General features: G+C 52.4%; 1 protein-coding gene across 2 annotated transcripts in view; it reads right to left on the reverse strand.

Moving 5' to 3' along the window:
* Positions 1-1,579: 1,579 nt before the first annotated feature.
* dag1 (dystroglycan 1) overlaps positions 1,580-22,262 on the reverse strand; it is a 30,922-nt gene continuing 10,239 nt past the window's right edge. The window contains exons 1-3 of one of the 2 annotated variants that reach the window (XM_084705724.1): positions 18,452-18,587; positions 13,916-14,558; positions 1,580-6,161 (exon numbers count right to left, since the gene is read on the reverse strand). In XM_084705724.1, the coding sequence (XP_084561850.1) occupies positions 3,897-6,161; positions 13,916-14,326 (2,676 nt within the window). In that variant the 5' untranslated portion in view covers positions 14,327-14,558; positions 18,452-18,587 and the 3' untranslated portion in view covers positions 1,580-3,896. Of the gene's footprint in view, positions 6,162-13,915; positions 14,559-18,451; positions 18,588-22,262 lie in introns of those variants that run through there. The other variant, XM_084705723.1, reaches the window with a different exon arrangement.

Consider the following 22,262-nt stretch of genomic DNA (forward strand, 5'->3'; position numbering starts at 1 on the left):
ATCTACAGGCCAGATCTATGGCACGGAAAATAGTATCAGCGTCTTAAACAACACGCTGGTGAATCTTTCCAGTTGTAGAGACCGATCTGACTACGACTGCGGTGTGAGAGGACAAGAGGACAGCAGTCTGACCCCGAGGGGATTGGAGCGGCAGAATAGCTGTCACATAAGCCAGAGCGTGCTGGATGCATCCAGCCTCATGCAGTCACATAGGGCAGAGCGTGTTGGATCCATCCAGCCTCATGCTTCGCATTAATGAAACGAGGACAGAGTAGACAGTAAACAAAAGAAAAACAAAACCATTTATTTGGAGATTAGAGCTGTATCCTCTATCTGGGCCAGCATCCAGGACAGTATATTCAAACACACAGGCAGCCTACAGTATGACTAGGCTGCAGTAGACCCCTATGTTAGCCTTTCAAAAGATGCTAAGTATGCTATGTGATAATGTCAATAAAAACAATAAATCCTTATTAATCGATCTGACAGCTAAACAGGTAAGTATACGAACTACTGTCCACAAAGTAAACCAGTGAATGAAAGCCTAGGATTGTTTGTGTGTGTGTGTGTTTGTGTGTGTGTGCGTGCATCTTTAGTTTCCTCTCCTTCAAATCTCACACCATACATTTTATCTTCCCTGGCTTTGAAGTGATGAGCGACTGAGCCCTCATGATTAAAAGGCTTTCCTGGTACCCTGAGCCATCATCTAAATCAGACGTGAGCACCAGCATCAGTATCAGCACCTGCCTGGTCGTCGGTCTGCCAACGCTGGACCTGGTCGTCAACCGGAAACCATTCTCCATGACGGCCAACAGCAAGTCTCCCGGTCCTGTCCTACATCCATAAAGCTGAACAATGGATTTTGGTGCTTCAAAACCCATTGACACTGTATGACTATATTTAGCCTGTGTTCTGCTCCTCTCTCTTACCAACCGTCTCTAGAGAGGATCCCTCTCCTCCCAAGGTTTCTTCAATTTTTTCTCCTGTTGGGAGTTTTTCTGGGAGTTTTTCCTTGACTTCCTTGATGGTTTAGGTTGGTTGAGGGGCAGTTCAATGGGCGTATGTGAAGCCCTCTTTGACATGCTTGCGTGTAAAAAGGGCTATACAAATAAATGTGATTGATTGATTGACATGACCACCTAGAGACATACAAAGGAGAAACCATGTAGCTGTTTAGAATCAGGAGACGACCTCGTGACCCTGTCTGTCTCTTCACCAGTATAGTATTCATGAACAGTACCTGGACTGACCCTGTCTGACTCTACACCAGTACAGTACTCATGAACAGTACCTGGACTGAGCTTGAAGCTCTGAGATTCAGTCACTTTAAGGACAAAGGAAGGACCACATGAAGGACACCAGTGGTACAGCATGCCGTCCTTGTTCTGTGAAAGCAGGTGCAGAGCTCGGAATCTCAATCAACAGTGTTTCGTTTTATTCAGTAACTCAACGTTCTTCGAGGTGTATGAAATGTAATTTGCTATTTACGTCAAATTAACAGCAAGGCAATACCTAATCAATACCACTGACCTGCGTGTCATGAGGGTGTGATGGAATCATGGAAGTGAAGGAGGCAATGTTGACATGTTAACCTTTTAATGAGGGTTGCGGTTTCAAAATCCAAACATTTTCATCTGGGTTTGTTCCCAGCCAGAAGTACAAACAGAGGCCCCAGACGTGGTGTGATGTCACAGACGTGCTGTGAGGTCACAGACAGGTTGTGAGGTCACAGGAGTGGGTGTGTCTGTCGGAGACCTCCATCCACCCCAGGCTGTATCGATTCATCAACAAGGGGGTTAAGTGGAAGCATTAGAAAATGATTATGACCAAAGCTCATCCATAAAAATAAATCTATATACCATGATGTACGCACGCAGGGGAACAACCAGTCCTTATAACTTGAAACGCTCCACAATTCTGGTGGGTGGGTTGGTGGGTGGGGGGATTTGAGCGTGCTTGTGATAAAGTTGGATTACGTACCTAAACATTTGGCTTCTGTGGTAAAACACTTTCTATAAACAATACTAAAAGTGTTATTTGACACCAAACAGACAGCAAACGGAGTGCTGATGTTTCTTTATATCTTTCTCTACCTGTATTGAACAGCCACCACAGAACTGTCTTACATTATTGCAAAGGGTCACTTTCAGTCAAAACTCAATAGCAAACATGACAAAAATAAACTTGTGATTACATAAATTGGGTCATTCTGACTGTATAGCAGAACATACATTTAAATTTAATATGCCAACACACAAAAATAAAACACTTTGAAATATATGATACAGGAAAAAAGGTGTATGTAACTCAATCAATTCTCTAAGCTAAGGATTTTACAAATTGCAGTAGACTATTCATTAATCATAGTTCTTTTTGTTGTTCTTTTATTTCAATCAAACAATTTGGAGGCTGTATCAAAAACTTTGTAAAAAAACTAGAGTTTTTCATCGACCCTTTTGTCAGTGTTTGTCGAATGATCTTATTTTGGAAACTCCCCCTCGTTTCTCAACGTCTTCCTTTCCCTATCCTCCCTTTATTTATTCTCTCCTTGCAAATGTGACCTCTAAGCTGTGAATAAAATGTGTACATCCCTTCAGGGATCATCTTGATAGCACTGAACTCTTCTCTCCATAGCTGAGAGAACCAGAGCAACACTACATAAAAAAAATAATCACCCCTTCTCTAAAATAAACTGCAGGAGTCTTTTTCCACATCTGATTCTCAGAGACATAAATAAGGTTTCAACAGACGGAGCAAATATGTACAGAAGACACTTCGACGCTTCACCAGAAAAGGCAAAATGGCATTCAGCTGTCATGTAAGGAGGGTCATTCACAGCAAAGGGATCAGAGGGATGTCTTGTTTGGCGCTAAGAGTCGATACTGAGGAGGCTTCCGTTGAACCTAGATCAACTCGACAACCCATTAAGAAAAAACTGTGCACCTCAAAGCCTGGTCACCAACACGTGGACTTAGACCTGGTTGGCCTAAACCTGGTTGTTTGATCTTCCAAACAGGGAGGCTTGTACAGCTTGACCTACTCTGTCTCAGTCTACTCTGTGCTGACCATCAGACACACCTACCATGCTGTTCTACTTAGGGTAAAAAAAGATCTCCTGCAGCTTATTTCAGTCACTCCTTATCCACCACCAACAAAACAACACTACTTATCAGAACATCTTCCAGATATACAGTGGATCTCCAAAAAAAATGAAAACAAACAATCAAAAACGAACAAAACAAATCATATATCATTTAATAATTTCTATCTCTGTTTAGACTACCTTGTTATGCTGATCTCCACAAGACGAGTGAATAAGGATAAAAAACGTACAACTAGTGTTAAAAGGCGGCAGACCTTGCTGGATCTGAGTACTGCAGCCCGAGTGATGCGTGAAGGGCCGTGTTTAGATCCTCACAGGTCTGTCCTGACAGGCAGAGAGGACTCCCCATTAAAAGCAGTTAGCCTGCGATGTGTTTGTCTTGTATTGTTTAAAACAAAGATAAAAACAGTGGTGTTAGGAAAGGAGTTTGATTTGAAGTCAGTCCAAAAACTAAACGAGAAACCCGGACACACACAAAAACAGAAACTGAAAGCCTGTTCAAACAAACAGAGAAAGCGCCGGAACAGGAGAGGGCGTGTCCCACAGCTAGCCGTTCCGCCAGCGGTAGCCTCTTGTCACCAGACACACTGAAGTTTGTCCTGATGGGCTACCGTAAGCAGCTTCCCCCTAGCTCCTCCCCCCAGCTCTCTCAACTCCTCCTCCTAATCACCACCCCTCCCTCCCAACCCAAGTCCCCCAAAAGCAGAGCTCTCCTCCCCCCTGGTATCCAATCAGAGCAGACTGGGCTTTGTCCCAGTACTCTGGTGTCCTCCTCAGGAGGTGTGGGCAGGTCTTAGGGGGGCACGTAGGGGGGTGGAGATCTGTAGGGGGTCATGTTCTTCGGCCGGGAGCCCTTCCCCTCCATGGGGGTGGTGAAGGGGGGTGGAGGCTGGTAGGGTGGGGCATTGGGGTCCTCATCCCGTAGGGCGGTGTACTCCCCCAGCAGGTCCTGGTTGAGGGGCGTGGTCTCGGGGCTGCCCATGGGGTACTCTGGGGGGGGCAGCGGGGGCTTCTCCTCCTGGAGGATCAGGGGCATGCTGGAAGATGGGGGGGGCTTGGAGTCGTCCAGCTCGTCGGCAAAGATGATGGGAACGCCCTTCTTTATGAAGGTGGCCTGGTCCTCAATGGTCAGCTTGCCCTTGCGCTTCTTGCGGTAGCAGATCATGGCCACGATGCCGGCGATCAGCAATATGGCGGCCACCACCACCGCGGGGATGACCGTGTGCAGGTACACGTCGTCGGTGCTCTGGCGGCCCGTGCCAAGCGCCGGCGTGACGGCCGGGGGCTCTGGGATGATGATCTCTCTGGGGGGAACAAACATGTAGTTCCTGCAGGCTCCTGTGCCCTTGACGGTGATTCCCAGCGGTTTAAAGTCCGGCTCCATGGCGTTGACGAAAGTCTGAGAAGGGCGTCCCTGAGCGTCGGAGATGCGTCGGCTCATGGCGTTGATCTGCTCGCGGGGACACGGGTGCTGTTGCAGGCTGTTGTTGGTCCAGTCCACCACGATGGAGCCCTTGGTGATGTTCCTCAGCGTGATGATGCTGCTGTTGCGGTCTCCGAACGAGTAGGCCAGCTTCTTGATCAGCAGGATCTTCTTGTGGATGTCTCCGGTGACGGTGTGGGGCTCTCCCTGGAAGCGCGCGGTGAACAACACGGGCGACTTGTTGTTGGACGCCCAGCGGTTGACGCGCACCTCGAAGGCGTCGATGGCGTTCAGGCCTCCTTTGTCCGTGGCCTGCATGAAGTACTCGTGCTTGCCCACAGCGTTGGACTCGGGAAGACCGAACAGCAGCTGGCTGGTGCTGTTGAACTGGATCCAGGAGTCGTCTCCCACCAGCTCGTTGTGGTTCTTCCTCAGGGTCAGGCGGAGCTTGTCCGTAGTGCCGTCTTCCCTGTCGAAGAACGTGTCCGACGGGATCTTCACCTCGAAGTAGGTGCCCACCCAGGCGTTGACCTGGTCGATGGGGTTGCGCAGCACCGGTTTCTCGTTGCTGGGGTCCGGGATGAAGGGGGCGGGCGTGGTGCGTCTGGCGGGCTTGGGCGTGGTGGTCTTGGGTTCCCTGGGCACCGGGGTGGTCTTGGGTCTGCGGGGCCTCTTGGTGGGCCTCCTGGTGGTCGGGGTGGGAGGGGTGGCCGTTGGCTCGATGATGGTGGGTCGGGTCATTGTGGGCTGGATGGTGACGGTGCTGATGGACTCTACCATCCGGGTCGGCAGGAGGGGACCCACGGTCGGGGTGTGAGAGATGGAGTCGCGGATGCGGATAGTCGGCTTGCCGGGCAGGGGTACCGGTCCTCGTACTGGGGGTGCGGAGCTCTCCGAGGGGGCGGCAATGGAAGGTGAGGTGAGGGTGGGCACGATACGAACAGGGGGCTCCACCAGGGTGGTTGGGGGTAGGACCGTCAACACGGGGGTGGGCGTGTTGTTGAGATAGCGTCTCACTCGTTTGGGGACGTGGGGTTTCTTGTTTGCGATGTGCCAACCCACCACAGGATAGCCCAGGCGGGCAGACATGGTGCCCTCTTTGGCTGGAATCTGGACCTTGCTGATGTTGGGCACGGAGCTCTGGTCCAGGGAACAGCCCAGCTTCCAGGACAACAGAGCCCCGTTCTCCACAACCTTCTTGGCATTGCCCGGTCCGGCCATGAAGGCCGACATGTCGAACAAGCGGTTGTTGACCACAGGCAAGACCTTCATATGTTGCAGACCCACCCCAGAGAAACTCTGCATGCTGGCCAGCAGCGCCACCCTCTGGTCGGAGGTCATCTTGGTCAGGTCGGCGTCCAGGATGATGGTCAAGACGGTGATGGGTTCCTCGTTGGAACAGAAGAACGGCTGGACGTCGTTGGTGGCGGTCTGGGGAGCCAGCTGGACCTGATCTGTGTCGGCATGCTCCTCAGGGTGGACCTCGATGGAGAAGACCTCCTGCTCATGGTCGGGGTGGGTCACAGAGATGTAGGTAACCCCCTTATCCTCCTCCAGGGGCAGGCCCAGCAGGGTGAGGGTGGCAGGGTCCCAGTGCAGCCAGCCTGGAAGCGTCGCCTTGCCGGACTCCCTAATCTGGAGGACAAGAGAAAGACAGAGTCGAGAAATCAGCATAGGGGATATTGTAAGGGGACCTTGCCATCAAAGTCTACAGTCTACAGGCAATAAACCGATGCAAACAACCCTGGAGCAGATACCTGGTACGATGGATCGCAAGGGAGTGACAATGCATTCCAACACAAATCCAAAACATGAACAAATGTGTTCTCTGCTCCCGGCATTAACCAGTTAAATCTGCGTCTAATAAATCCTGCCTGATAAATTATGAAGAGCTGGCTCTCCCAAGACACATCATTAAAGCTCTAACTAGTACACAGGAGTTGCTGAGGGAGCTCATCCACACGCACACACACAAGCACACGTACACATGCACATCTACACACAGGAGTCAGTCGAGGCAACAGCAGCTGGCATTTTACAACAATCCCAGAGCCTCTGAGCTTTTAGAAGCCTCCTCCTTCTACCTTTCTCTCCTCTCTATCTCTTACCTCTCCGCCCCACCCCGCCATCTCCTTCCCCCACCCAGCTGCCCCTTTCCACAGCACCTTCACCCTCCTTACCCTCCTCATCCATCCTCCCCACCTCCTTCCCCTTCTCTTCCCCTTATTCATTCATCACCTCCTTCTCTGCTCCCCTTTCCACCTCCCCAAATATCCACCATTCCACTGGAAACTAGACATATTAGGGCTTCGCAGTCTCAGAGCTACAGAAGATCCGGAGACGGCCACTGATAGGGGGAAAAATGGCTGAAAGATGATGTTGATGCTTCAAAGTTTTTAGAGAAAAGCTCCCCAAAGCAATTTTCTGGGAGCAAGTTTGACAGCGTGTTGAGTCTAAACCCTGCCACTGTCACCACGGTGATGAGCACACACACACACACACACAGAGAACCGCCTGCTCTGACCATTCTCTTCGCCTCTGAAAGTCGTTAATTAAAAGCAGCGTCTAATAATCTCATCAAAGACGTTTGCTGTTTGATGATGAGCAGTGAACTGCTTTACTGGCCCCCTGAAAGCCACCATGACTATCTCCTCTACAGCACTGTGACATCACACGCTACATCAGAGGGGGTGGGGGGGAGACAAAGAGGGAGACAGTTTGAGTGACTGAAGAGGGGGGGAGGGTGAGAAAGACAGAGAGAGAGGGGAGGTAGCCAGAGAGAGAGAGCGGGGACTTAGAAAGATGAGTGAAAGGCGTTGGATCTCAGTCGACTTTATCAAACAGCTCATCAGAAAGCCGTCTTAAACACGATTGGTTGAACCCGCTGTGTTTCCTGCAGAAAGTCAACAAAGCTTGAGCATACGCAACTGTGCCATGTTTGGACAGACAAACCGGCAGACAGACAGACAGCCAGATGGAAGTCTGGGCAGAAAGGAAGGCAGAACAGTGTTATTGTTATTGTATGGAGAGAGAATGGAAGTGCCTCCTGGGGAACTGTCATATCATCAGACGCCTAGTGAAGACAGATGAAGGATGAAGAGATGAGATGGAACAGAGACAGAGACAGAGAGAGAGAGAGAGAGAGAGAGAGAGGAACACAGAGAGAGAAACAGAGAGAAACAGAGAGAAAGAGAGAGATCCCTTGGTGAAGCAGTTTGAAGAAAGCAGCTCATTGTCAGAATGAGAGAGGGAGAAAACTAGGAGGAGGGCAGAGAGAGAAAGGAGCCCATTGTTGCATGTGGACGACAGCTGAGCTGATAAGAGCTCTGTTCAGAAGAAGTAGGCTCAGGCATGTCTGTGAAAATGAGGCCTGGGGTGGAGGGTGTGAGGGAGGGGACAGGAGAGGGGGAGGGGACAGGAGAGGGAGGGAAGGAGGGAGGGAGGGGACAAGAGAGAGGGAGGGTGGGGACAGGAGAGGGAGGGAGGGGACAAGAGAGAGGGAGGGTGGGGACAGGAGAGGGAGGGAGGGGACAAGAGAGAGGGAGGGTGGGGACAGGAGAGGGAGGGAGGGGACAAGAGAGAGGGAGGGTGGGGACAGGAGAGGGAGGGAGGGGACAAGAGAGAGGGAGGGAGGATGGGTGGGGACAGGAGAGAGGGAGGGAAGGAGGGGACAAGAGAGAGGGAGGGTGGGGACAGGAGAGAGGGAGGGAGGGGGGGAACAGGAGAGAGGAAGGGAGGATGGGTGGGGACAGGAGAAGGAGGGAGGGAGGGGACAGGAGGGAGGGGGGAACAGGAGAGAGGGAGGGAGGATGGGTGGGGACAGGAGAAGGAGGGAGGGAGGGGACAGGAGGGAGGGAGGGGACAGGAGAGAGGGAGGGGACAGGGAGGGATGGAGGGAGGGTGGGGACAGGAGAGGGGGGAGAGGGAGGGAAGCGGAGAGAGAGAGAGGGGACAGGAGAGAGGGAGGAAAGAAATAGTGTGATGGGTGAAGAATGAAGGATGAGGAAGGATGAGTGGGTAATGGGTGAGGCAGTAATAGAGATTGAGGGAAGGAAAGGCAGAGAAGAATGCTAGAAAGGGCTGAAGCTAGGTAGGGAGAGCGAGGTAGGAAGAGGCAGGGAGAGAGTGTGAGTGAGGCAAGGCAGCAGAGAGGGAGGAAGGGATAGGAGAAATATGAAGGGAAGGGTGGAGAGAGAGAGAGAGAGAGAGAGAGAGAGAGAGAGAGAGAGAGAGAGAGAGAGAGAAGAGAGGAGAGAGGGATTTGGCCTAGCTTATTATTTCCAGTGGAAAATCCAAAGCAGGGAGGGAAGGGACAGAGAGAGACAGAGGAAGAGAGAGGAAGAGAGACACAGAAAGAGACAGAGAGAGAGAGGTAACTTACAGACGGATGTTTACGAGAGCCTGTAGGTCTTCAAGCCCATTTTCTACCATTAAACATTTATATCTCCCTCTTCCCTAGCATCCAGCCATGCAGCTCTGCTCTGCAGCCCAGAGGAGAGAGTCAGAGGCCCGGCCAGACTCAGCCAGTGCCAGGCTCCAGGCTCCAGGAAAAAAACGCTATAAATACAGTGGGCTGCATCTGGGGGCGGGGCCTGATGTCACCGCATATTCAGCAGCATGAGGAACACATTATTGACGAGCCAATCAGAGCAGCTTCCCGGGGCTGTTTGTGATTGTTGCGTGATGTGCCAAGGACCGCACAAACAGACACAGGCACACAAACATACGCACACGCTTGACTCATATAAAAAAATATATGAAAACGTACAAATACACACACACACACATACACACACACTTACACCACACATACACTGTAGTCCCTAATCACCCAGAGAGTCCTTGTCTGAACCCTGAGCCCATCCCTGTATCTGAGCTGAGGTGATCCAGGCGACTGAGTCACCAGGAGCCACAGTGCGTGACCCTGCCCCAGAGGAAGCTCCTTCCCTGGGATAGCAGCGCTGCCTAGCCAGCCGAGCGACGTCTGGATGGACTGGGGCAGTGGAGATGGAGGAAGGCCTCTGTTCCGCATAATACTCACGCCGTGGAAAGGATCTCTGAGGACAGGGGTCAGACGTTGTAAATATTCTAGCCCAAACCTAGGACATATGGGTTTGATGTGATGCAGGTAGGGATTTCCACACAAAATGTATGGCCATTATTTGAGCGCTAAATATTTTTGGGAGATTATTGTTAAATAAACAGCCGTTTTTCAATCAGTAAAACCTTCTCGAGTGATGCCATCACTCCGGCCCTGCTCCCATCCATCCTCCCTGACGCATATCGTTACGGTTGGGCCGCCCGGCCCAGCAATCGCTTATTAGAGAAAACGTTTTAGAAAAGACAGGCTATGGACCCAACCAACTCTATTTGGGGGGGGGGGGGGTGGGAGAACTCCCTCACATGGTACAACCAGAGAGGCTCTGGTACAACCCATGCAGAGGCTGCGATGTCAGAATGTGGAACGTCTGTAGCCCATTTTACTGTAATAGGCTACTACTGACTGTGTTTTCTTCTTTCTGAGTGTATGTTCGAAATGTCGCAATAATTTACTTGTGGCCGTCGCGGGCCACTACGGGGGCAGTGGCGGACCACCAGTGGTCTGCTGACCACACTTTGAGAACAACTGATCTAGAGGATACAGGGTCGTACCGACCCTCCGGCCAATCTAGATCTCTATTGCCCCCTACTGGGCACTGAGGTCCAGAATGTAATGGCCCAGCTATTAAAATAACCCCCCATTTTAGTCTAAATATATGGTGCTGCTTCTGCTGGTGAAACAAACACACACCCAACATGGGTGGCAGCAGTCATAACACTAACCGATGCTGTGACTCACTCTCACACACACACTCGCACACACACACTCTCACACACACCCACAAAAGGTTTAGTAACCTTAGCACAGTGACAAAACCGCCGGAATTGGCATTACCAACTGTTTAAAAGAGCGGTTGCCAAGCTACAGCAGGACAAATCATAACAAGCTAAGGAAGAGTTGAGGGCAGTGTCCTGACTCTTGATTGGCTGTTGCTCAGGAGTGATTGATGACTCACATCTTCTGGTTTTTTATCTTGGGTTTGCCACTAATACAAGTTTTCCGCTGCTGTGGTGCCAAGGCTAGTGAGAGGCTTTGTATTCAGAAAAGAAAAAAACAGAACGAAAGAGCAAGGGGAGGGATGAAGGAGAAAGGAAGAGGGAGATAAAAGAGAGAGAGAGAGAGAGAGAGAGACAGAGAGAGAGAGAGCAAGAAAGAGAGAGAGAGAGAGAGCAAGAGAAAGGAATTGAGTGTAGAGAGCGAGAAAGTGATTCTGGAAAAGAGTCTGCACACAAGCACCACACACACACACACACACACACACACACACACACTGGAAACAGAGAGACTCCCCACACACAATCCAGCACCCACCCACACATATTCACCAACAGAAAGAGAGTGAAAGCGCAAGAGAGAGAAAGAGGGAGGGGGAGAAAGGGATGGAGAGAGAGAGAGAGAGAGAGAGAGAGAGAGAGAGAGAGAGAGAGAGAGAGAGAGAGAGAGAGAGAGAGAGAGAGAGAGAGAGAGAATGCCAGGCTGGGTAGGGGCGGAACGTGGAAACCATAACAGCTCACTCACAAAGCATTTTGTACCACAGAACGGGCCATGTCCAGAGCAACACTCACATCCCTCTCCTCAGACACAAACTGACTCGGGCCCTCTCTACCACCCCCCCCCCTTCCTTCTGCATGGTCTCTCTCTCTCTCTCATGATGTCTTTCTTCTCTCTTTCTCTCTCACATATCTCTTTCACACACACACACACACACACACACACACACACACACACACACACACACACACACACACACACACACACACACACACACACACACACACACACACACTCTCTCCTTCTCTTGTAATATTTCTTTGTTTTTTTGTTCTCTCTCCTGGTCCCGCTATTTCTCTCTCTCTCTCACTCAGTTGTGGAACATTTCACAGAGTAGCCCCACATTAAGTTAATACCCGTTTAGTTCTGTGTTGCTGTGGGAAGAAGGCAGATACAATTCCATGTGATGTGTAGGGGCGGTGGACGTTAGATATGTCTGATAGAACCACCTCTCTACTGCATATGATCTATACACACACACACACACACACTTTGACTAGACGTGTGTGTAAGTACCAGCCTGTGTTGGCAGTGAAAGCTGCCAGGAGGACAGACAGACAGAAGCAATGACATCAGTGTGGTCGGTAACCAAGCTACAGAGATGACTGCATCTGTAACTATGGGCTACCATTCTCCTTCTGTTCACTGTCTCCTGAGAGGACCCTTTGTGTAGCTGCGCTGTTACCTGGACCTGAGTGTCTGGGCTCATACGATCTGCAGCAGGCTATAGAACACAAGCAGTCAGCTATCATCGTCATTTATACCATCAGCCAAGGGCCATTAACACCCGCGTGTTACAAAAATGCTTTCTTTTGTTTGCTCTCTTGCCTTCCTTTTCCTCGCTCTTATGCTCCCTCCTTCTCTTTAGTACCCCTCTCCCCCTCCCTCACCCTCTCCGTCCCTCCTCCTCCTCTTCCGACGAGACTAATGCTATCACCAGCCGTAACTAGGCTAACCCACCGCTCTCCCACCTTCCATACAACCTTGAATGCCTTAGAGTCCTCTCCTAATCTTTCCTCTCCGCCCTCCCCTCCTCTCGGCCTTCCTGTCATCCTTTCTGCACCCCTCTCCCCTACCCTCCTATACCCACTCCCCCACCCTCCTATACCCACTCCCCCACCCTCCTATACCCGCTCCCGCCTCCTCTCCCCTCTTCTCTTTCCCAAAAGAAGAGAAAACCCTGTCGCCATTTCTTCTCCTCCACCGCAGACACGCTTCCTCTCTCTGCAACAACCAGCCCCCCCCACCGCCCCCCCCCCCCCCGCCCCCCCCCGACCGCCCACCGCCCCACGCACATACAGTACACATTCCTCCATACACTGGGACCAACATCATCAGTTAACAGCCCCTACATATTTCGGGTGGGAACAGCTGTATTCCCGCGCTTTGCGAGAGAGAAAGAGAGGCGAGGGAAGAAGGGAAGTGCTGGGTGTTAGCATTCTTCAGCACAGCTGTCAAGGCCGATTTTCCGAGCAGGCACAAAGGAGCTGCTGTGTTGAAGTGGGTGAAGTGGATCTGACGGGGTATGACAGAGCAGAAAAGAGATTTGAGAGGAGGGGGCTGAGAGGACAGGTCGGAGAGCCCCTACGTTCAGACAAACACACACACACACACACACACACACACACACACAGGTGAACAGATAAACCAACACACCAGGTGTCGTTCTGTGCAACCCGTCAAAGCAGGACTTCCTCCATCCTCCTCCTTGATGTCCACATCACAAACGACGTTCCGAGACCACACAGGTCTCATATCAGGTACGTCACTGCACTTTCTCCAGCACGGCTCACACATCGGGTATTGTGCGGTACTTTAGACGTGACACAGGCAGGGGCATGTTCGTCTGACTTCAGGAACCACCTGCACGAGTCTCACCAGGCTGACTTGTGTTCTGTGCAGCCAGTGAAGCAGGGGTGCTGTAAGGGGCTATCTGTCCTGGGATCCTCCTGGGGTCTCCCAGTGCTGCCTCATGCATGTGAGAACACTGCTCTCAGACAGGCCTGCTCACCGCACCCTCCTGTGCTCCTATGGTTGGGTGTGTGTGTGTGTGTGGGGGGGGGGGGGGGAGACTTTACTGCAGGGACGGGAACATTGTTCATACTCAGAACAAAGCATTTTCTCACGGTATATCGATGACCATACGGGGTGGTTTCAGTTTAAAACGTCGTTTGAGTACTGACAATTCTGTTTCAGTATTTCCAAGGGTACAAAGCGGTGATGTATTGGTGCTTTATCCGTTGCGAGCACGGAATTCCATCCTCCAAACAGAAGTGGGAGGTTTGTGTGACGCACGGCTAGTCGCTATCCTCCCGCCGCTTCCCTCTACATATAATAACACACATGATTGTGTTCCTGGATGTGGAGCCCAGAAGAGCCGTTCCAGCTCAGCTACTCTGTCATTACGTCTGGTAAAACATGTACCTGATGATGATGACTCATGCTGGGGCATCTGTTTCACTCGACGACTGACTGGCTCTCTGATCACCATCTAGACAAATCCCAGCTGCTTTTCTGCACGCTGGCGCTACACCTGATACTTAGGAAGCGTGTCGGGAAAGGGGAGACGGAGCTCGCATCTGAGCGTCGCCGCCCTGCTACTCTGTTATTATGGGATGTTTATGCGATTGAACAGGTCAGAACGACCGGACGAAATAGCTCTCCTGGAAAATGGCATTCGGGTGCTTGTTAGAGATACTTTGCGGAGATGCCGTGTTTCGTAGGGGAGGCTTCTCACCTTGAATGCGCTGTTGTCGGGGTGATCGGACATCTTGGCAGGAAGCTTCATCTGGAACACCCGGCCCACCACCGCTGAGGAGTCTGGGAAAGCTGCCGTCTGCGCGGACGTCGCCCCGGCCGGGGGCGGGGCCTCGGCGGTGTCCGTGGCGATGGCGGCTTCCTCCAGGTCCATCAGTAGGGAGGAGGTCATGGAGGCTTCCAGAAGACCGGCTCCTCCTCCCATCGCCTCCCCGACGATCACCACGTCTTCCTGGGCAGCACTCTGGGCCCGGGCCCCCGACAGGGCCACCAGGACTCCCAGCAGCACAGTCATCACACTAGTCCTGCCCAGGCCCAGCCTCGGCCTGGGGCCCGGGGCTCCATCAGCGCCCCCCTCCTCCTTCAGAGCACCTCTCCGTTTATTGCGCATTCCTGCCTTTGTTCGCTGTCACTCACACAGAAAGAGGAAGTTGGAGAGAGGGGTCCGCATGCACCCCTGCTCAGCCACAAAGCCGCTCGCTCGCTCCTCCTCCCACCTCCTCCCTCGCTCGCTGGGAGGCCTCCTCTCTTTTGTCTCCCCTTCTCTTCTCTTTTCTCCCTTTTTTTCTCTTTCTCCGTTTTGTTGTCACAGCTCTTCAGAGGGTTGGGCCGGCCTTTCAGACCTGTGAACCACAGAGAGGGGGAATCATTAGGGGGGTTTGATCACTCACACCAAAGACTGGGCTGGATAAAACCGGTCAATATTTAGCCTCATCAGGTCTGTCGCCTCGGCATGCGTCAAAATCTCCACACACATTTCTATGCTAATGACAGCTTCGCTATGTGCTGGTTACATATTATCAAACGGCTGTATGATAAACTGATTAACTTTCTCCCTCCCTCCTTCACACGCACACACACACACACACACACACACACAGTCCATTCTTCTCTCTCTCTCTCTTTCCCACACTCAGACAATCACCTCACCTTTTCTTCCAAACACACACACTTCACTTTGAATTTCCTGGCCCATTACTAAAAGAGAGAGGGAGAAAGATAGAGGGAGAGACACACACAGAAAGAGAGACACAGAGAGAGAGATGGAAAGAGACAGAAAGAGAGAGAGAGAGAGAGTGAGAGAGCGAGAGAGAGAGAGAGAGAGAGATGGAAAGAGACAGAGAGAGAGACACAGAGAAAGAGAGAGAGAGAGATGGAAAGAGACACAGAGATAGAGAGAGAGAGAGAGAGAGAGAGAGAGAGAGAGAGAGAGAGAGAGAGAGAGAGAGAGAGAGAGAGAGAGAGAGAGAGAGAGAGAGAGAGAGAGACCATGCAGGAGGAAGGGGGCTGGTGGTAGAGAGGGCCTGGTGGGGCCGGGGGTCAGCAGGCAGGACAGCGGTGGTGCTGGAGCAGAAGAGATGAATGGCTGCCTGCTCTATTGTCTGGGGCCTAGCTGGAGCTGGAGCTTGTTATTCATGTTGGCTCTTTCATGGGGGGAGAGAGAGGCCCTGAGCTGCAGGAGGTGTGGGGGGGGGGGGGGGCTGTGTTCGCTGGCTGTTGCTTTATGGCGAGGTGGGGTGGGGGGGATGGATAGGGGAGAGTAGATGTGGGGTCGGGAAGAAGGTGAAGGAGGGGAGGGGGGTGCACAGAGAGTTGGCTGTGGCTTTATAAGGAGGTGGTGGCGGTGGTGGGGGGGTGGTGGTGGAAAAGGGAGTGTAGAGTTGGCAGTGATGGGGGTGGTGGATACGAGAGAGTAGATTTGGGGTTGGGTGGAAGGTGGAGGAAGGGGGAGGGGGCCAGCTTCTTACAATCCCCCCCTGAGGGCCACAAGCTGGCCCCTCGCCCCTGCAGGTGGTGTCGGGGTAACTGGAGAGGTGGGGCAGGGTGCTGATCTGACACTGTGGCATGGTAGAAGGCCCAGGGACACGCTCAGTCCACACCCCGGGGGGAGCTCTCTGACTCTCAGCCCGTATCCCAGGGAAACACCCTGACTCCTCAGACGACAACCACCAACACAACAACACCGCCGAAAACCTTCTCATCGGTCGGCCTAATGAGCTGGCAGTTCTGGGCCGGCGAGCCAGTTCCACACACAGCGGGACCCGGAGAACTCCATGGAAACCTCCGGGCTGACGAGATGAGGAACGCTCCACTCTGACAAGGCTGCTATTGTTAAAGCTGAAGTCAATACCTGCTTCAACACAGAAGGCTGGAAGTGTGGGCTCAGCGTTTGGGACTGGCCACTCCTGAGAACTCACTTGAAAACCCAGCGAACTGTCACCCCTTCTGGGTCCAGCTGGAGCCTGTTAGGACCGCTCGTTTGTCGGAATACGTGAAGCGCGAACAATGACGGTTCTGTAGTGCAATCGTTTGCATTCATGGCCGTACCGACTCTCGTGTATTAGCATTTACACGTTGTAAAGTATCGACACACTTTGAACTCGTTTTTGTAATGAGATTGAATCTAATGATAAGAGGCCCTTGGACTGGCCACTCTACAGGAAGATGGAGAGGGGAGGAGAGGGAAGAACGAGACAGAGAGACTTTGAAAGACAGAGTGAGAGAGAGATAAAGATATAACAAAAGACAGCGAGAGAGAGAGAGAGAGAGAGAGAGAGAGAGAGAGAGAGAGAGAGAGAGAGAGAGAGAGAGAGAGAGAGAGAGAGAGAGAGAGAGAGAGAGAGAGAGAGAGAGAGAGAGAGAGAGAAAGAGATAGAGAGAGAGAGAGAGAGAGAGAGAGAGAGAGAGAGAGAGAGAGAATAGAGATTAGGAGAGGCAGAGTCTCAGACAGATTCCTGGCGACAGGGCGTAGCTGCTTCAGGGGCGCCATGGCGACACCTTTGTCCACCCAGCGCCATAAAAGGCTGTGACCATCGGTCAGGATTAGAGTGATTCACTGAAAAACACACACACAATCGCACGCACGCGCACGCACGCACAAAAACATACACACAATCAAACAAGCCCACCCTCAAGCCAACCAATGTTTACAAACCCCATCTCTGGCCTGAAACTGTGATGTTAGAAGAGGCAACACTGTGAAAAACCAATCAGGAACAGACGTCCGCAGGCTGTGAGAACCGAGATGTGTCATGATGACAGAGCAAAGTGAGAAAACAAAAGACAGAATCTCCAATCTAGCATCAGCCATGTTGTTATGAGGACTCTCTCAATGTTTTTTTTGTCACTCTGAGCGTCAAACAAAACACAGTTTGAATTCCAGGAACTTGATCCGCTCTAGTGGAACAGCGTTCAGACGGAGACGTGTGTGAACACAGAAGAGGGAAGAGACCACCTGAGCCGCAGGTATCTGAAAAGAAGGTCTGTGTTCCCCTTGCAGACCTCGCCAGCTCTGCGGCCATCTTTAGAAGCCCACATCATCCTGTTTTACTCTGCCCTGACACTGGACTAGGGGTGAGGCTGGGGGCTGAGGCTGGGGGCTGAGGCTGGGGGCTGAGGCTGGGGGCTGGGGCCTAGGGGTGAGGCTGGGGCTGGGGGCTGAGGCTGGGGCTGGGGGCTGAGGCTGGCATTCAGACTGGGTCTTGGGGGGCTAGGGAGTTGAGCGTCTAGGGCTGGGGCTCTTGGGCTAGGTCTGGGGGACTACTGGTCTGGGGGGGCTAAGGGTCTGGGGGGCTTGCAGGCTAGAGATAAAAGCCTGTTGCTAGGGCTGTATGATGTCATGTATGAATTATAAAGCTACTGAGACTGCAGCTCCCAGACAATGACACTGTGCTGCAAATACACTTCCTACCAGGGGGGTAACAGGAAGGTAAAATGAATAGGACTATTCTATTTCAAGAGCTGCTGCTTTGATTTAGCCCTGATGACTGGCACTCGGCCCACCAGCAGAGCTGAAACTCTAGCCTGGGTGTCGTAAACAGCCGTGTGCGGAGACTGTTGGTGCAGCTCACATTAGGTCAGTTAAGATAACCACAGATAGATTTATTCTGCGCATAATTACCCCCAGCAGCCAATGAGAGTACTGGGAGATTTCCTGTAACCAATGAGAGTGGTAAAACTTCTCAGAGCTGCCAATGAGTGTTGGAATTCCTTCCAGTAGCAAAACCCCCGTCTGAACGGGGTCAGGCAATGAGTGGGTGCCCTTCCAAACCCCCACCCTCCAACCAAAGTCACAGCTGATTGGTCTATTTATGGCGTTGTCATGGAGAGAGGACGAGAGGATCTGGAGTGTTCTAAAACGGTCACATTCTCTGCTGAGCCTGACGTCTGGGCCGACTGGCGACACCGCGGGGGAGGCCCCATACCACACACACACACACACACACGCACAGACACACACAGACACACACACACACGCACACACACGCACACACACGCACGCACACATGCACACACACACGCACGCACACATGCACAGACACACACGCACGCACACACACACACACTGACTATCTCTTTCGCTCACACACACACATACCCACACACACTTTGACTCTCTCACACTCTCTTGCACACACACACACACACACATGAACACACACAATACACGCATCTATGCACACACAAACCTGCAATCACACACCTGGCAGGTCACCCTGCAAGACTAATGAAGTACCTGTGAGAATGGCGCTAGCAGGTCAGCCTGGTTAGCTACAGTGAACCAGGGCCCAGCCACCATATGTGTGCACATAAGGTGGAGAGGAGGAGGATGCACACATGCCAGGAAACATAGTTCCAGCAGCTAGGTCCTCTCAACCCTGGAACACACCGGAAGAATGATGGAAGAGGCGAGAGTGAGAGAGAGCCAGACAGCAAAAGAGACAGAGAGAGAGAGACAAAGAAAGACAGAGCGAGAGACAGAGAGAGAGAGACAGAGCGAGAGACAGATATATATAAAGAGATAGGGAGAGAGAGAACGAGAGACAGACACAGAGAGACAGAGCGAGAGACAGAGAGAGACAGAGCGAGAGACAGAGAGAGAGAGACAGAGCGAGAGACAGGTAGAGCGAGAGACAAAGAGACAGTGGGAGGATAGTCTGTCTGATATAAAAACACAAAACTTTCAAAAACAGATGGAGGAGTCAAACACAGAGAGGATGGATAATAAACAGGAGTGGCAGAATAACAGCGACCTGGCGGAAAGTTCCGGTCCCTTCCGCTCCTCTCTGCTTTGATACGAGAGAGGGAACCTGCCCTACCAAACACTCAGGTCCCGCCCACCACTGGAGCGCAAACACCAGCCAGGCACGGAACAACACAGTCCCTGACCGGGGGTCTGGGCGTGGCCGCCATCTTGCCCGGGGACCCGCCAGTGACCGTGGGACGCTGGGATGCGCTTCGCTCGGCCTCCGACATCAAACATCTCAGGTTCCCCAGAATGTCCACTGGGCGTGGGGCTGGCTATCAACCAGCATCTCCACAACAGGATTGGGTTTCCGCTAAGCAGACAAAGCCCACACACTCTCCCCTTCATACGAACACACGCTAATGAGGACACGGACCTGAGAAACACTTTGTTCTGGTGGGAGAGATTCTATAAAGGAAGGGAGGCATCGACAGGAAGTGAGGTAGACGATCTGTCTCCAGCTGAACCGTCATGTTGTTCTGGAGTGCATTTGTCAGAGATGTCGACAACATGCTGAGGTGCAGTTCCTCACCCCCAGATCCCCTCGCTTTCCTCTAACGAACCCCACTTTAATAACCAACGAACGAGCGGGGCTGTGGGGAGCAATTGTGGGAGTTGGGGAGGTTCTTTGCAAACACAGCCAAACATGCGTCCGGAGTGATTAGTGTTAAAGCGAGCTGTCAGCCCTTTCTCTGCTACAGTTAGGAGCCATAGGGGTGCTGTGAGGCTCTGCCTTCCTCCCTCTCTCCCTCCCCTCCCATCCTCTTTCCTCCCCTACCCATAGATCTGTAATTATAACTGCAACACTGCAAGAAGAAAAAAAAGGAAAGAAAAGAAATTAAAAAACGAGAGGAGAGGGAAATGCAATTATAGTGGAGGCCCTCAGTAGGAATGCATAGGTGGCGCGGCGCGGGATAATTACGCCTGACTAAAATTAGACACGCCGTGCGTTCTCTCTGCGGAGCGCAGGGGAGATAGAGTTACAGACACGGACACACTGTGTCGTGCTCAGGGCCAGGTCCGTGACCAGACCAGGACCAGGACCAGGACCAGGACCAGACCAGGACCAGGACCAGGACCAGGACCAGGACCAGGACCAGGACCAGGACCGGGACCGGGACCGGGACCGGGACCGGGACCAGGACCAGGACCAGGACCAGGACCAGACCAGGACCAGGCCAGGACCAGACCAGGACCAGACCAGGGCCAGGGCCAGGACCAGGGCCAGGGCCAGGGCCAGGGCCAGGGCCAGGGCCAGGGCCAGGGCCAGGGCCAGGGCCAGGACCAGGGCCAGGGCCAGGGCCAGGGCCAGGGCCAGGGCCAGGGCCAGGGCCAGGGCCAGGGCCAGGGCCAGGGCCAGGACATGAGATGGACCTGAGAGCCCACACGTAGTAAGATGGCAGAGGCGCCCTTGTCCAAACTCACATGCTGAAAATCATGACGTTCTAGCTAGACTGACAACTGCCAAAAGATGAACACAGATACACATAATCATACAAACACATACACTCAACTCACACTGTGTGTGTTGTCTACTTTGTGTATGTGTGTGTGTGTGTGTGTGTAACAGGAGCATAGTCACTGGCTGAGGAGATAGGACTGTGTGTGTGTGTATGTGAACGCATGCCTGTGTGTTTTGGCATCCTGTGTGCGTGCCTGTATATGTGTGTGCCGGTGCATCTGTGCATCCTTTGTGTGGGTGTGCATGTGTGTGCGTGCGTGTGTGTGTGTGTATGCCTGCGTACGTGTGTGTGTGGGGCAGTAACAGGGGTGTGTGGGGCAGTAACAGGGGTGTGTGTGGCAGTAGCAGGGGTGTGTGGGGCAGTAACAGGGGTGTGTGTTGACACAGGAGGCTCTGGTCACTGTGAGGGGTTCTGTCTAATTACAGCCAGCCAGCCATGCTGTATGACACTGTATTGTCTGGCTGTGTTGGCTTAACATGTCCACCTCACAGAGACCGAGGGATGGAGCCGCAAACAGGCTCCTCCACTCACACACACACTCACACACACACACACACACACTCACACTCACAGTAACTGAACATTCAACGGCCTTCAGGCTTCTGGGAGAATTCTCTCGTCTGAAGAATTAGATCTTGTCCTTGTAATATATGGTGGAAAGCTATACTGTGTGTGTGTCTGTGTGTGTATTTGTGTGTGTGTGTGTGTGTGTTTGTGCTGCTGCCATTTCTGCTCAATGTTGAGGCGGACACAGAATGACAGCTGGGGGCAGTTGGTTGGGTGAAGTCTGTGTGTGAGTGTGTGTGAAAGAGAGAGAGATAAAGACATAGAGAGGGAGAGAGTGAGATAGAGAGAATGAAAGACAGCTGGGTATAACGGGTGTGGGGCGACAACAGTGACAGCTGGCAGAGAAGAAACCCCTCACCCAGGCCCACCCGCAACCACACCCTCACCCAGGCCCCTAGCCTCACCCTCACCCTCGTCTCTAGGCCTGTCTCTTCCGGCCCTGTCTGTCTGTCTGACCCCCTGACTGTCTGTCTGTCTGACCCCCTGACCCCCTGTCTGTCTGATCCCCTGACTGTCTGTCTGACCCCCTGTCTGTCTGTCTGTCTGACCCCCTGACCCCCTGTCTCTCTGTCTGTCTGTCTGTCTGTCTGTCTCTGTCTGTCTGTCAGTCTGTCTGTCTGTCTGTCTGTCTGTCTGACCCCTTGACTGTCTGTCTGTCTCTCTTGTCTGTCTGTCTCTGTCTGTCTGACCCCTTGACTGTCTGTCTGTCTGTCTGTCCCCCTGATTGTCTGTCTGACCCCTTGACTGTCTGTCTGTCTCTCTTGTCTTGTCTTAGCCAGGTTACTAAGCCTGCTGCAGGTTACTGAGCCTGCTGCAGGTTACTGAGCCTGCTGCAGGTTACTGAGCCTGCTGCAGGTTACTGAGCCTGCTGCAGGTTACTGAGCCTGCTGCAGGTTACTGAGCCTGCTGCAGGTTACTGAGCCTGCTGCAGGTTACTGAGCCTGCTGCAGGTTACTGAGCCTGCTGCAGGCTTCTCTGGAGCACCCACTGACAAAGCTGCTCACACACTGGGGTTATGCGTGTGTGATGCTGTGGGTCTGTGAGTGTGTGTGTGTGTATGAGTGTTGTATGCACTGGTGTGTGTTTGTGTGTGTGTGTATGCATGTGTGTGTGTGTGTATGTGTGTCACAGTGGTGAGTGAAGACAGATGATGAGGCAGAATGATATACATTCACTGTGTCCTCTGAGCTCTAGAACATTCTCATCTCACTTTCTTATCAGGGACCAGCCAGACCTGCAAACACACACCCCTCTCTCTCTATTCAGATTCC

This window comes from Hypomesus nipponensis, chromosome 9, assembly GCF_054491055.1.
Source record: "Hypomesus nipponensis isolate SF chromosome 9, ASM5449105v1, whole genome shotgun sequence".
NCBI classification, from domain to species: domain Eukaryota; kingdom Metazoa; phylum Chordata; class Actinopteri; order Osmeriformes; family Osmeridae; genus Hypomesus; species Hypomesus nipponensis.